At 44.2% G+C, this 15,055-nt stretch overlaps 2 protein-coding genes across 3 annotated transcripts; one reads left to right on the top strand and one right to left on the bottom strand.

Moving 5' to 3' along the window:
* The first annotated feature begins 164 nt into the window (after positions 1 to 164).
* NELFCD (negative elongation factor complex member C/D) lies at positions 165 to 8,850 on the top strand. 2 transcript variants are annotated; one of them, XM_030288464.4, is made up of 15 exons: positions 166 to 314; positions 767 to 882; positions 1,037 to 1,146; positions 1,982 to 2,091; positions 2,413 to 2,520; positions 3,086 to 3,238; positions 3,950 to 4,080; positions 4,562 to 4,727; positions 5,361 to 5,495; positions 5,901 to 6,040; positions 6,227 to 6,341; positions 6,639 to 6,734; positions 6,929 to 7,069; positions 7,395 to 7,524; positions 7,911 to 8,850. In XM_030288464.4, exons 1-15 carry the CDS (start codon positions 249 to 251, stop codon positions 7,943 to 7,945), a joined length of 1,752 nt encoding a protein of 583 aa, XP_030144324.4. In that variant the 5' UTR covers positions 166 to 248; the 3' UTR covers positions 7,946 to 8,850. The 2 variants fall into 2 exon arrangements, with proteins under 2 accessions (XP_030144323.4, XP_030144324.4); XM_030288463.4 differs by lacking the exon at positions 7,911 to 8,850 and having other exon boundaries at positions 165 to 314; positions 7,395 to 7,686.
* A 787-nt stretch (positions 8,851 to 9,637) lies between these two features.
* Positions 9,638 to 15,050, bottom strand: CTSZ (cathepsin Z). The gene is made up of 6 exons (XM_030288470.4): positions 14,917 to 15,050; positions 13,845 to 14,008; positions 12,073 to 12,252; positions 11,365 to 11,515; positions 11,006 to 11,168; positions 9,638 to 10,551 (listed from the first exon to the last, which is right to left on the bottom strand). Exons 1-6 carry the CDS (start codon positions 15,045 to 15,047, stop codon positions 10,438 to 10,440), a joined length of 903 nt encoding a protein of 300 aa, XP_030144330.4. The 5' UTR covers positions 15,048 to 15,050; the 3' UTR covers positions 9,638 to 10,437.
* Between the last annotated feature and the right edge of the window lie 5 nt (positions 15,051 to 15,055).

Raw genomic sequence — 15,055 nt, 5'->3', positions numbered from 1 at the left:
CCTCAGAGAAGACACCTCTTGGAACAACGCATCCCTTTTTCCCCTCTTCCCTTGCAATTCCCGTCCGATTGCTGCTGCGCTGGGAGGCTTCGCAGGGCAGTTTGAGTCCACATTTCCACTGGCTCCTTTCCCCGCTGAGGGCCGTGTGGCGCCGCCCGCCTCCCCTCAGCGCCCGCCGCCATGCCGGGCCGCCGCCCCGCCCCGCCGCCATTCCGCGGCGCCCCGCCCGTTCCGGCCGCGGGGCGGACATGGAGGACGCCGATTACTTCGAGGGCAGCGCGGCCGAGTGGGGCAGCGAGGCGGACGGGGGCGCGGTGAGCGCCGGGGGGAGCGGGGCGAGGGATGACCGCAGCCCCAGGCGTGTCCCGGAGCAAGCCCGGGCATAGATCCGAGCATAGATCCGAGCATAGATCCGAGCATTCCCCTGGGTCCGGAGCATCCTCCGGGAGAACCTGGAGTATCCCCGGGCGGGTCCCGGAGTATCCCCGGGCGGGTCCCGGAGCGTCCCCGGGCGGGTCCCGGAGCGCCCCGGGGGCTGCGGGCTGAGGTGGCAGCGCCGGGTGTGCGAGGGCCGGGGCCGCGCCGGGCCCGGGATAAACCGTGCGGGTTTTTGTGCCTTCTCCGTTATTAATCGCTGTTTGTCGGGGTGCAGGTCGCTTGCGATGCTGAGCCGAGGTGTGTGTGCTGCTGTGGGCAAAAAGAGCCTGAAATGGGAGTGTGGGGGGAGACGGGACAGGGAGGCTGACCTGACTGTGCTTGTGAACAGCAAGATGAGGAGGATGGGGAGGGAGAAGATGATGCCGAAGTCCAGCAGGAGTGCCTGAAGAAATTTTCAACACCTGATTATATAATGGAACCGTCTATATTCAACACGTTAAAGAGGTGAGTGTGACCTGATGTGTGTTAGAGGTGTCACTTCATATAGAAACATATGCAAATCTATAAATGGTGCTGTTGTTTTCCCTTTAAATTTACACTTCTATTGATTTTTGGGTGTAATGTGACTCAAATAGTTCTTTTGTAATCCTTTTATCAGATATTTCCAAGCAGGAGGGTCTCCAGAGAATGTAATTCAGCTTCTCTCTGAAAACTACACTGCAGTGGCACAGACTGTCAATTTGCTGGCAGAGTGGCTCATTCAGACAGGTATGATACAAGATACAGAGTATTTTGGGTCTATGTTCTGTCAGAAATATCTGAATTTCTGGCAAATTTGATCATCCACAGGAAGTGGATTGTTATAAAGCCGTCATCCTGTATGTGGCTAAATCCTTTATAATAATAGGTTTATTCCACTTGGAGAATAATGAAGCAATATGTTGATGAAAGGCCAACAAACTATGTTGTAAAAGGTTTTATAGTTGAAAAAACTGCATAAATTATAGCTTCTTTTTAATTTTATTCAAAGGGCAAGAGTGCTGTTATGTAGACAGTATAAGCAGAGTTTTTATCCTGTAATGGAATTAATTATGTAATCGTTATTACATTATGAGAATTATTGTAGTCTGGTTACAGAAGTGTAGAACTACTCATTGCTACTTGTGTGTTATTTTTTAGAATACTACCAAAGCTACTGATAACCAATATTTAAAAGGATGATTTTTACTGTGTAGTAACGTGGCTTTGTGCCCCAGCCCTGATGATCCCTTTTTTGGTTAAGACACCCCTGCATTTTGCTGTTACACCAGAAACAGTCCTGGGGATGACTGGCATTGCTTTTTGTGTGTCTGATGTGGAGAGAAAGAGGAAGGTTGTGACCTGCTTGAGATCTTAAACAGTTTAGCATTTAGGAAAAAGAGGTGGAAAATCTGTAAATCTGTATCAGCGTGGCTCAGTAGTAGAACTGATGGCTCTCCTTTTGTCTTCTCTGTGCTGATAAATTTTGGAGTAGTTTCTGTTCTCATTGGAAAATGTGAGATGGTGCTGCTGTGTTCCACTGGACCGCACTGCATGTGCCAAGTGTTTTGTTCCTTCTGTGCAGGTGTTGAGCCAATGCAAGTTCAGGAGACTGTGGAGAACCACTTGAAGAGCTTACTGATCAAGCACTTTGACCCTCGGAAAGCAGATTCCATCTTTACAGAGGAAGGAGAGGTGTGCATGCAATCCCTGTTGCTGTCCCTACAGAGGAGCCTTCCTAGATGCCTTCATCTGATGGAATGGTGAAGGGAAGGGAAATTGAATCTTCAAAGCTCTTTAGCTGAGGAACTGGTTTCAGAAAACCAGCTCTGTCTCACTGGAATCCTCAGAGGTTTAGAGAACTGGGAAGTTTGGAATACATCCCCATTAGTTGTTCTACAGTAATAAAGCTCTGTAGAACAACTCACTGGACTGCTGAGAGGTAAAAGCCTTGCTTTTTATGATCTTGACAACAAAACATTCTTAAATTTCTCTCTGTTGCTCTGTTCTTTTCAGACTCCAGCCTGGCTTGAGCAGATGATAGCACATACCACATGGAGAGATCTTTTTTACAAATTGGCAGAAGCCCATCCTGATTGTTTAATGCTTAATTTTACTGTGAAGGTACTATGCTTAAGTCTAATGAGTAAGAATATCCATAGATGGCTAATTGTTCTGGCATCAATTATTAGTTGTGGTCTTGCTTGTATCTTTTATGTATTCCTGCTAATACTAATTAGTAGAAGGACACCTTGGTGGGAGGGTGGGAGGACTTGTGCTACAGGTTGGAGTAAGTGTAATTTGAAGTAAGTTTGAAGTACTGCTTTTTCATACTTTGTTGAGGTTGTTGGGGTTTTTATATTTTGTTTGTTTGTTTGCTTTCCTTTGATCTCTGTTTGAAAATTCTGGATTTCTGGTGCAGTGGAAGGTCTCAATCAGTTTTGTATGTTGCTGTGATAAGAAAAGAATGTTATATTTTGGTGTGCTCTGCTACATTTTTTGTTACTGTGCTTTATTTTTGCTACATCTTTATTGGTTTCCTTTTCTGTAAACCACAATATAAATGTGAATTTCAATCAGTGTGTGCAGAGGTGAAACTTAGATTCTCTGTATTCTGCTAGATTTGTTAGGATATCAGAAATAGAAATGCAAATAACACAAGATTTCTGTGATGTTTTTATTTTTATAGCTTATATCTGATGCTGGGTATCAAGGGGAAATAACCAGTGTTTCAACAGCATGTCAGCAACTAGAAGTATTTTCCAGAGTCCTGCGTACATCTCTGGCAACAATTTTAGATGGAGGAGAGGAAAACCTTGAGAAAAACCTCCCTGAGTTTGCTGTAAGTTTGGGTTTCCCCCCCCCTCCTTTTTATGTGGAAAAAGAAGTGTTCTGCTTTCCAGTTAGAAGATAGAAATCACTGTGGGATTGTAGCCAATCTTGATGTCCTACAAAAGCTTATGAATAGAAGGTATATCTGAATTAAAACCCAGAAACTGATGCTTTTTGGTCATTCTGTGACCAAGAATTCTTTGGGTTGCTTATGTGACACTTCTTATATTTATTAAATGGATTGTAAAAAGGTGGGGGTAGAACTGTTGTCTTTCACATGTACTGCAAGATCTAAAGATCAGTATTGTCAGTCCCCTGGCAAATGAAAATAATTCTCTTACCATCCACATCAATGTGAAAGTTGCCATCTGAATCAACCCAGCATTTCAGTGGCATGAAACAGCACATGGATTTTCAGGTGGCTTTGAACTTCTATTAGTGTTCAAATACTGCAGAGAAAGTACTGAGCATAAAAATAGAATAGATTTTCCTCTCAGTTTTGGAATTTGAGAAATGAGGTTTCTCAGTTGAGAAATTTCTTCTTGTGTGGTGTCAGTGCTTTTCTGTATTTTCCTCTTGGCTTTTGGGGTTTTGGCTTTGTTGTTTAGCTGTTTGTGCTTTGGTGTTTTTTTCCCCTGTTTGCTCTGATGGCAGTGTAATCACAGAAGGGCACTGGGATGTTTTCTTGCTGTCTGGTGAGGTTTGTGCTGTGCTTTCACAGAAGATGGTGTGCCACGGAGAGCACACTTACCTCTTTGCTCAGTCCATGATGTCCATCCTGGCCCAGGAGGAGCAGGGTGGCTCCGCCGTCCGACGCATCGCGCAGGAGGTTCAGCGCTACGCCCACGAGAAGTGAGTGGCAGCTGTGGGACCAGGGAAATGGAACTCACCACAGTCACGTTTTGATCCTTTAGAAATATGGTCTGTAACTGATGCCTTTTTTTCCCTTTTTCTTACAAAAGTAAAGTGTAAACTCTGCTGGCTTTTGCTCGTTCTTCATCACCTTTCACCAGCAAAAGGAGAATCTTGAGCTGCAACAGAGCAGTTTTTGTAGCGGGTCTTTAAGTTGTGGAACAGCAGAAAAGTTCAGGGTCCTGTACCAGAGAGACCTAAAACTGGAAAAGCAAAGACTTGAAGTTTCTGTCTATTAAGAAATATCTATTTCTGTTTTTCTGTTAACATTTTGGAAATAAACAAGGCAAACACAGACCTAATTCTGTAATTACCCTAAGGCATTGCGTCCCATAGAATATCCCTGTTGACTCAGTGAGACTTCATCTGAAATGTCTGAATTAAGAAAATAAATCACTGTGTGTGTTTGCTCTTCCTGCAGAGGCCATGATGCCAGTCAGATCACCTTAGCACTGGGCACTGCAGCCTCCTACCCCCGAGCCTGCCAGGCTCTGGGGGCAATGCTGTCCAAAGGAGCTCTGAATCCAGCAGATATCACTGTCCTCTTCAAAATGTTTACAAGTATGGACCCACCTCCAGTAGAACTGGTCAGTATTCACCTGTTTGTAGCCTCTGAAACTTATTTCTGTTACAGAAGCACTTGGAAATGGGGTGCATTGTGCTTAGTGTTGTATGGACACAAAAATTAAATTAGCATTCACTTGTCCCTCTGTTATTTTAAGCAATGTCTAAAAGTGAAGCCGATGCATTCTGGTTTGCATCAGCTTTGTGGTACTTCTCTTGGGGTTTTTTAATCATTTCAAGCTGTGTTTTTACATATAACTAAACTAAAGAACATTTCCATAGGAAATTAAGATGGCAAGGAATAATTCTTTAAACAAACAAAAAGAAATTCAGGAAAAAAGAATCCATGCCCACTTTAGCAGTTTGTTATAAGGAGGCCTAAATTATACATTTCACATTTCTCACTGCATTGTTCTTGTTTTGGTAAGAAAAGGCAAGATTTTGATACTTTAGAAGTCTGGTCTGTAACTGATTCCTTTTTTTTTTTTTTCTTTTTTCTTTCAAAAGTCTGTGTCTCTGCAGAAAACTGTTTAATGTACCCTTAAAGGAAAATGTGTTTATATTGTTCTATGCAAGGTATATCAAATGCAGAAACTCCATTCTGAGTCGCTTCTCCTGAGTCTCAGGCGCTGATAAAATGTTCTTTTTCTTCACAGATTCGAGTGCCTGCATTTCTGGACCTCTTCATGCAGTCTTTGTTTAAACCAGGTGCTAAAATCAACCAGGATCACAAACATAAATATATCCACATACTGGCATATGCAGCTAGTGTTGTAGAGATGTGGAAAAAGGTAATGTTTACTTCTGTGAATAATACTATTTTTTACCTGCAGCAGCCTGCCTGTGCTGAAGAAAGTGTATGGTTGTGAACCATATGGTTGTAAGAATCATCAGTTTAAAATAATACATTCAGCTTAGTTTACTTATTTTAATAAGAAATGCTTCTGTTTTCAGCTGTGGTGATTAAAAAGTGTAGATCCTGATGATCAAACAAAAGTCTGAGTGCACTGAGAATTAAATAAAGCAAACATCCTTGTACTCCAGCTCACTCATAATTAATTCTTCTGAAACTTGCATGTGAGTCTGAATTTTGAGACACAGGTTGCAATCCTAGCTTATTGCAGGTTAAGCTCCTTTCCTTAAATAACCAAAGACATCTGCAACTTTTGCATTCCAACTTTGCAATAATTTTGCAGAACAAGAGAGTCAGCATCAACAAGGATGAACTCAAGTCGACCTCAAAAGCCATTGAGACTGTTCATAATCTGTGTTGCAATGAGAACAAAGGGGCATCAGAGCTGGTTGCAGAACTGAGCACTCTCTATCAGTGCATCAGGTGAGCAGAGAGGCTGGGAGTCTCTCATGACTCACAAATCCTGTCTTTCACACACAACTTGTCCTCCTTGGGTGGCAGAACATGCTTTTCTGTGCCACTGGAAAATGATGGCAGATTATTTTGGGTTCCTAATAAAACTTCCATTTATTTTTCATGCTGCTGTGCTAAAGTGATGTCTCTCTGTAGGTTCCCAGTGGTGGCTATGGGTGTGTTGAAGTGGGTGGACTGGACAGTGTCAGAGCCACGGTACTTCCAGCTGCAGACAGATCACACCCCAGTTCACCTGGCACTGCTGGATGAGGTAAAGTGTCTGGAAAACTGTGCTGGAGAGCAAGAATGGTTCTGGTGTTTGTGTAACACTGAGTGCCTGTCATTTGCAGTAAGGCAGTAAATATGCAGAGATTAATCTACTCAGAGTAAATGATTTGGTTTTGTCAGCTCAGCATTTAAGCCAGGAAAACTTGGGCATCATAGAAATGATGGAATGCTTTTCTGAATGAATTTGTCTGGCACTGAACATCAATGCAGAATTGCCTGCGTTGTGCATTGTGTTTTAAATTGCTGTTCTGCAGATCTCACTTTGCTGTGTTGTTTGCAGATCAGTACCTGCCATCAGCTGCTTCATCCTCAAGTTCTGCAACTTCTTGTCAAGCTCTTTGAAACAGAACATTCTCAGCTGGATGTGATGGAGCAGGTGATACTCAGAGGATTCAGTGCTTTCTGTTACTTCACATCAGTCACTCTTACCCAGTTCAACAGCTTTTCCTCTCACAGCACGGTTAATTTAGAAGTGATTAAAATGTAGCATAGCATATATTGAATGAATAAAAATTGCACACTCTGAGAGCAGGTTCTAAAGTGTTGGCTCTTCCCTCCCTTCCCCATCAGCTGGAGCTGAAGAAGACTCTGCTGGACAGGATGGTTCACTCGCTGAGCCGAGGGTACGTCCTGCCTGTTGTCAGCTACATCCGCAAATGCCTGGAGAAGCTGGACACGGACATATCACTCATCAGATACTTTGTGACAGAGGTCAGCAGCAAAAACTGTTTTCTGAAGTCTAGAGATCAGGTTTAAAATCGGCTGCATGTGTTTTGGATATTCAGAAATCCTTCAAGTTCAGGTCAGATTCTGAGCAGTGTCTCAATGATGTGACTTGGTCCTACTGATCCTGACTTCTGGAAGTAAAAAGGTACTCAGTAGAGCACCTTGAGAATACCTAACTAATTACTTGCACTTGAGACCTCTGGTTCTCCATCCAGCTACTTGTATGCTTCCAAGACTGGTAAATGAATTAAATATTGTCCCTCCTCCCCCTGTAAGTGCAAGAATCATCAGTTTTTGTTTGCTGTTTCAGGTACTCGATGTGATTGCTCCTCCATATACCTCAGACTTTGTACAGCTTTTTCTTCCGATCTTGGAGAATGAAAGTATTGCAGGCACTATAAAAACAGAAGGTGAACATGATCCTGTCACAGAGTTCATAGGTAAGTCACATTTATTCCTTGCATACCTGCTTCCATTTGTGTCTGTTACAGCTAGCAAATAATGTTTAGGAGGAAGGTTGCTGAATATAGGAATGCCTGCCAGCTATTTTGACAGACAACTTCCCTTTTAGGGGCATGTGTTTTGCAATTTTCCTGTGATCAAGAATCTGTGTAGTAGTGAGGAAAGTGAAGAGAAATACTGCTTTTTGGGAACTATCACTGCAGCAAGGAAGGGAAGTTGTCTGTCATAATACCTAAACTAGAAACATCTGTCTAAACCCTAAAAGCCTAATTGTTTATATAATGCAGAGATCCATATGCAAATATATAAATCAGAATCATAGTAATATACTAAACAGTGTCTTTTTTTTTTCTCTCCTTTTAAGCTCATTGCAAATCTAACTTTATTATGATGAACTAAGCAGTGGAAAACATCAAGAATGCAGCCAGAGCTCATGATCACTGCTTTGCCATGCTCTCCACCAGTGAGGTTCTGTAAATGGGCAAAAAAACCCCAACAAAACCAACAAACTTAAAACAAGGAGGAAAAGGCTGAAGGGCATTTGCTTGACTTGCATGGTGACCTCAAAATTCTTACCAGAGGAGTGATTGTGTTTCATATAGAGAACTTAATGTCATTTGAAAAATGGAATGATACCAAAAAGGTCTTTCTGTTGTTACACGAATCAGGATGTTCTCTTGTTACCCAATGTTCTGAAGAGGATGGATAGCAAGAAGCAGATTTATTTGAAGGAACATTATTTTGGTTACTTGCAGAATTTGTCACTGATTCTTTGTGTAATAAGCAAAATATGAAGAACGGGTAAGGTAATTCCTACCAAAAACACTTTGCAGATAGTTCTCTGAATAGGTCGTGAATGCTCTAGGCTTTGATGTTGCAGTTGTAAAAAATAGGAATTTGTGGATTTGCTCTGTGCCTGCAGCACAGAAGCTCTAATGTCTGTTCCTCCCCTTTGCATTGTATTATAATTCTAAATATGAATGAAAACAAAAAACGTGTTTTGTGTAACACAAGAGGAATTGCAACAACCAAGGTTAGTTTTATATTAAGAGAGGAATTCTGTGTGAAGTGTGTTACCTTTCAGAATCTATTTTTTGCTAAATAGATGGATCAGATGTTACTGGTAAGTTTAATTACCGTGTAATTACTGTCCCAAAATATGAAATGTGTGCCGAAATTTCATTACTGCTTGTGTGGCTTTGTTTTTATACTGATCTCTACTCTGTCCTGGCTGATGCCAAACTGTGGCAGAACACCCAACAATATAATTTTTACTTTTAAATAAAGGTGTTTGTTCTTTTCCAGATATGTCTTTCAGTTTCATTAAGATGATTCATTCTCTCTGCTCATTGGGCTAGATTCCTCTTTACACTCCTCACTTTTAAACAAACTGTAATTCTCTTGAACAAGCAAGCACATTTTGCTTTTCCAAGCACATCTGTTTTCTGAAGAACCTGCTTTCTAAAAGACACATCTAGCTGGATGTAAATATAAAATGGAAATCACCTGAAAAGGGCAAAAGTTGCTTCTGTAGAGGCCGTGAAAATGTACACTGAGTTTCATGTATCTTTTTTTTACCTAATTGGTCCATTAGTGTGGATTTCTGCCATCTTGCTTATCTTTGAAGATTTATATTATTCCAGCAAACTCACAATTTAAAATTTGTATGAAACCTAGTTTTTGTAGTTTAAGTAAACTGTAGAATTAACAACAGAAATTATTCGCCTTATAGAAGATCAATTTAGGATACAGCCCTGTACAAGCTCTTGGTGATAATCAAGAGCAGTTTGCTCTGTGTGCACTGCAGCTTTGCCAGCAGTTTAAACAAGGTTTATTTTTATTTTTATTTTCCTGTGTTCTGCTTGGTATCACTTGCTCTAAAAGTTCCTCTGTAGATGATTTTTGACTTGTTAAATCCTTTGTGCTGTCACACGATTCTGTTCATACCCAGTTGTTGTCTAAACCAGCATCATTGCTGTATGAACTTGTCCAGACCTTTCAGAAGAAAAAGACCAGTGAAAGCAGCAAGATCCAGGTAAGGAAAACCACACACCTCTGTTAATAAGCTCTTATAATAAATACCCAGTCATGTAAGAGAAAAAGTCTGTTTATTAAATCAGTTAGCAAGGCCAGGTAGTAAATCTGATATGGCACTGATTTGTCATATTAGTGAGGTTTATGGCAATTTTCTCTTTAGGAGAAAAAGGGCACAATCACATATTAAGAAATTTGAGCAAAGACAAGACTAATGAAGTAAGAAGTGTTTAGACTGTCTTTTGGTTAAAGTAATTCCCATTATATAATTTTGGTGGATAAAAGCAACTTCATTATTTAAGAAGTCTAACACCACTGTTTCACCAGGAGGTCAATAAAAACAGGGTTTTGTATTTTTAATTTACCATATCCAAAGTTATCATGGCTTTTGCATCATTGCAGCATATTTGGTCAGTACTGTCACAGAATTTAAAAGAAGCTCTAGACCCAAATATTGAGTATACTTTTCCAGTACACCTACATGATTTGTATTTTAAAAAATAGATATTTACATGTACATGTTCTGTGATTCAGTCAGTCTGATTTTAATACTGTGCATCAAGGTAGACAACTTCTTCATGGGTGATTTACTTCAAGATGTAAATAAAATTAAGGCAGTTCTGTATTTTTTGAAGGTACTGTGTGTTGCATCTGGGCTAATTTTGCAGAACTGCCTGACAGCGTTGAACCGTGAAGGGGTCTTAGGCTATTAGTCTTGAACAAGAGGAGGTTGTGCTGGGAAGCTTCCAAACACTGATTTTTCTTCTGGAACCATATGGAAGCTCAGAAATCCCTTATCTCTAGCAACCCATAAAGTGGTCGAGTAGTACCCAAACACAAAGCTGTACCATGTAGAATCAAGGCAGGATAGGATCTCCATATGTACAGTCCTCTTCAATAGCCAGATTGTAGTCTGCTCCTCTTCCACCCTTATAGGCACTGGTCACAATCCTCAGCCACCCTCTTTCACCCTGTAAAGGATTTAATTTGCATTGTAAATTAGGAAACACAACTGTAGAAATTGTGTGTTGGTGAGTCTGTTCTGTCTACCAAAGATGAGTGATTTAAATGCACTGAGGAACTCAAGCTGAAGTGTAACCCTGGAGTCCTGAGCAACCTGCTTTGGTGAATTGACATCCCATTCATCCAGTCCAGGTATGTGACTGGATTTTTACCTACAACTAACAGCAATTTACAGTTTCCCATAACAGGAGCTGCACATCCTTGAAAGGTAGAATTTGGGATAGAGCTGACATTACTCAAATAACTTTGACCAAATATCCTTGTCTTCAGATTGGCTGGGTGTCATTTTTAAACTGGTAGTCTAGTTCAAAGAAAGTTCCAGTTTTATATCCATGGGCTGTATTTTTGCAAGTGACAAACCCCACGCTCCCAAGTTAAAAGTGTGTTCCCAAGTCTCCTTACCCAGGGCTCGCCCCAGGAGTTACGAACTATCCAATATTCTGTCCCATTTTCCACTCCCCAGCCAGCCACAGAGACGATGTGATTCACTGTAGGTGTGGGGTTGTACTCTGTGTACAGTCCCCCTGTGTAGGCATCCAGCTTTTCAGTAGCCATTATGCCACAGCTGCAAGAAAACAGAGAGAGAAAGTTTCATACAAGGGGATCAAGGCAGAGGCCTGGCTAAAAACCATCTGGTTTTCTTGTATCTTGAATTCTGATCTCAGTTTATATACAAATTAAAGTCTACATGTTAGTGCAGAGCTGCTGACATGTGCTAGAGTGAAAATGTACACTGAGTTTCGTGTATTTTTTTTTTTTACCTAATTGGTCCATTAGTGTAGATTTCTGCCATCATTTTTTCTCTTCCACTGACAGACCCATAGTCAGCAACTTTCCAGAGAGTGTAGTTCTTGATCACATGGCATTCTCCAAAAGTGACGCAAGTTCCACACTGGTTGAACTTCTTACACTCTGTAAAATAGAGGTGAGATTACCACTGGAGGTAATCTGCAGGAAGGTATTTTTCTTCAAGTGAAATGACTGTAGGACACTGAGCTTTTATAATTTAATTGAGGCAGATAGTAATAACTTCAGAGTAATTATTAATACATATTCTCTCTGGTGAAATCAATTATTTTCTGGAAACCACATTTAAAGTCCCTATTACCACAACTTACTGTTCTTACTTCACAGGTATAAATACTTTGTTGAGGACATAGAGAAACCATTCCAGTCATACATGACCAAAGGTTAAATTCCTCCTTTGTTCAGCTTGAGGTGACACATTAGAGATTGTGTGTCACAGATTTGAGAGATTAAGTTAAAACCATTCAGCTGTGCAAACTTGCCTGAGCATGATTTAGTGCTACACTGTCTGTGTGGAGCAGACAGTGTAGCCACGTAAATAAAACCTGTTCTGTCAGCCAAACAGCAGGAGCCAGTATTCTAAAAGCCCAAAACATTTTTTTTATACACTAAGATCTGCTAAACCTGGGAAGAAATCCTACAGCAAAGCAGAGACATCCTACTTTGATCCTTGGCTTGGTAGTTGTTGCAGGTCTCGTCGGGGATGCCGTGGTCGTGGGCGTACATCCAGACCCGGGAGTGGTCCCCGCCCTCGCAGGAGCCGGCGTCAGCGCAGTCGATGACATTCTGCACAGACAGGTAGGCAGAGGGCCAAGCACCTTTCCTCTTGATGTTGATTCGGTCTGTAAGGATAAGAAACTGGGGTTTGTTGCTGGAATACGTGGGTGGCTACACATTGTAACTGGTTTTGAAACTGTCTCCTCTTCCTTGAGGCCGTAACTGGCTGCAGACGGCAGCACTTGTGGTTGGAAAAGCCTCTGCTGTCTGCAGTGAGGAACACAGCATGACCTAATTCAAACCAGAGGCTGACTTATTATTGTGGGCTTCCATTAAGAGGTTTTTTTCCATTAAAAACTCAGCAAAAACATGGAGATGAGTAAGATCCGTCTAAAGCCTTGAAGAGCCCTAGACCTCTTTTAATTCAAGCCGCAGCTTCTGAAAACTTCTAGATCTGTTTCCTGACTTTGACAGCAAAGAGTTTTCAAACACACATCATAAAAACAGCTCTGAGCAGCATATTTTACAGGAGTAGAGATTTATGTATAAGTCTATGCATAAACATAAGCCCGTGGAGCTCAGGCTGCTGGCTCTGTGAGCCAGTCTCAATATAGGAGAAAGTTTTCAGAGTTATCTCCTTGCTGTTACATCAGCATCTCACTGTTTTTCTGCCATCTCAGACAGGCCCCACCACCCTGCTGCCTTCTTTTGTCAGAAACAACAAGTTTACTTGGCAGAAAATCTTCCTGACAAGTATTTATAAACTGCTTTTCTGCATTAACAGTCTTAACTGACGCCACTGTAGTACTTTAAATCCTATTAGGACCAACAACATTCAAATAAACTTGACAGAACAGGGACCTATCATCCCAGTTTAATCTTCCTGCAAGTTGCTGTATTTTACCTATCCCAGTACTTCACTCCATCCTGGCAGGTGTCATACATGTCCACATCCTTGTATGCTGCATGATTCCTGCTGTCTGCGCACACCTGCTTTATCTTCCCCATTCTCCCCAGTTTCCTGTTTCTCCTTCACAGGTAATTTCCCTACAGCCTCCCTGTGCAAATGGTGCTTCTCCAGCACATAACTGTTGCATACAAATCATGCATTCTCTCTAGAGCCACTACTTCTCCATTTGTAGCAAACTACTACTTCCTCTTGACTAAGAAAAAGGCTGAAATCAGACTTTTGTGCCTGCTGTGGTGGTCAGTTCATGGAACGATAGGGCTCCTGTAGCAAATAGCCCACAAAAGGCATATTTCATTTCCTCATTGCCAGCACAGCTGCAGAACCCCTGCTGTAGTGAGGTACCAGAAAGGGGAAGGAGACCTGACAACTCTTTTGCATCTGGTGCTGCCATCACCACACCTCTGAGGGGAGGGCAGAAACCCCAGCTCTTACCCCAGGACCTAAAGAGCAGTTTGGGAGGAGCTAGGGCCACATTCCTTCTGCAAACAGGTTTTTAACCACACACCAGCATTCCCGCCTTGCTGCCTTTGGATAAGGTGGAGGCAGCTTCACTCTGGTTGCTTTTTGTATTGAAACCAACCCTGCCTGCCTTCACCTTGGGCATTCCCACTGTTCTGGTGTATTCACAGACATCTCAGTCTAGTCACTGCAGTGATTTAGCACCTTTATACCAACTGCCAGTAACCTGAAGCTAAACTTCCTTTGCTTCCAGCGGGGAGCCAGCCCAGCAGGTGAGCCTGAGGGTACCTGCCAAGGCGCTGGTGCTGCCGTGGGCCCAGCAGGACCCGCAGTACTGGGGGATGTGCTGGTTCCGAGTGGTGCTGGCGTAGTTCACCCCGTTCACATTCCGCCAGTCCCAGCTCCGCGGCAGCGCCGACACGTCCAGGTACTCGTGCGGCCGCGGGTAGGTCCTGGGGGGGGACGGGACGAGGAGGTAGGGCCGGCAGCCCCCGGAGCACGACGGGCAGGCATTAAAAAAAAAAAAAAAAAAGTTTTTTAAAAAATTAAAACCAAACAACCACACAAAAAGCAGGGATTTCCCCGAGTTTCACAGCGAGCCCGCCGGGGACCGGACCGGTCACGTGACCGCGGCGTGACCGCTCCGACACCGACATCTCGTGACCGCCCCCCCCCCACACACAGACCCGGAGCGGCCCCGAACCACCCAGAACCCCCCGAACCACCCCCCGGGCACCCCGAACCACCCCATCCCGGGCACCCCGAACCCCCCGAACCACCCATCCCGGGTACCCCGAACCACCCATCCCGGGCACCCCGAACCACCCGAAACACCCCATCCCGGGCACTCCGAACCACACCCCATCCCGGGCACCCCGAACCACCCCCTGGGCACCCCGAACCACCCATCCCAGCCACCCCGAACCCCCCGAACCACCCATCCCGGGTACCCCGAACCACCCATCCCAGCCACCCCGAACCACCCCATCCCGGGCACCCCGAACCACCCCCCGGGCACCCCCGGACATCCCGAACCACCCGATCCCGGGCACCCCGAATCACCCCCCCGGACATCCCGAACCACCCGATCCCGGGCACCCCGAACCACCTGAATCACCCCCCCGGACATCCCGAACCACCCGATCCCGGGCACCCCGAACCATCCGAATCACCCCCCCGGGCATCCCGAACCACCCGAACCACCCCATCCCGGGCACCCCCGGACATCCCGAACCACCCCCCGGGCTCCCCGAGCCGCCCTCCCGGGCGCCCCGAACCCTCCCCGAGCCCGGCCGTGCCCGCTGTCCCTTCCCCGCGCTCCCCCCGCCACGGGCCCGGAGCGCTCCGGGGCCGGGCTGACCTGAGGCCGGGCGCCCTGCGCGGGGCCGGTCGGTAGCAGCTCTGCCCGGCCCTGAAGTGGAGCCCGGCGCGGGCGGGCGGGCAGAGGCCGCCGCAGAGCAGCAGGAGCGCGGTGAGCAGCGGCGGGGCCATGCCGGGAC

This window comes from Taeniopygia guttata, chromosome 20 (assembly GCF_048771995.1).
Source record: "Taeniopygia guttata chromosome 20, bTaeGut7.mat, whole genome shotgun sequence".
NCBI classification, from domain to species: Eukaryota; Metazoa; Chordata; class Aves; order Passeriformes; family Estrildidae; genus Taeniopygia; species Taeniopygia guttata.
This window is presented reverse-complemented; position numbering and strand designations above follow the sequence as displayed.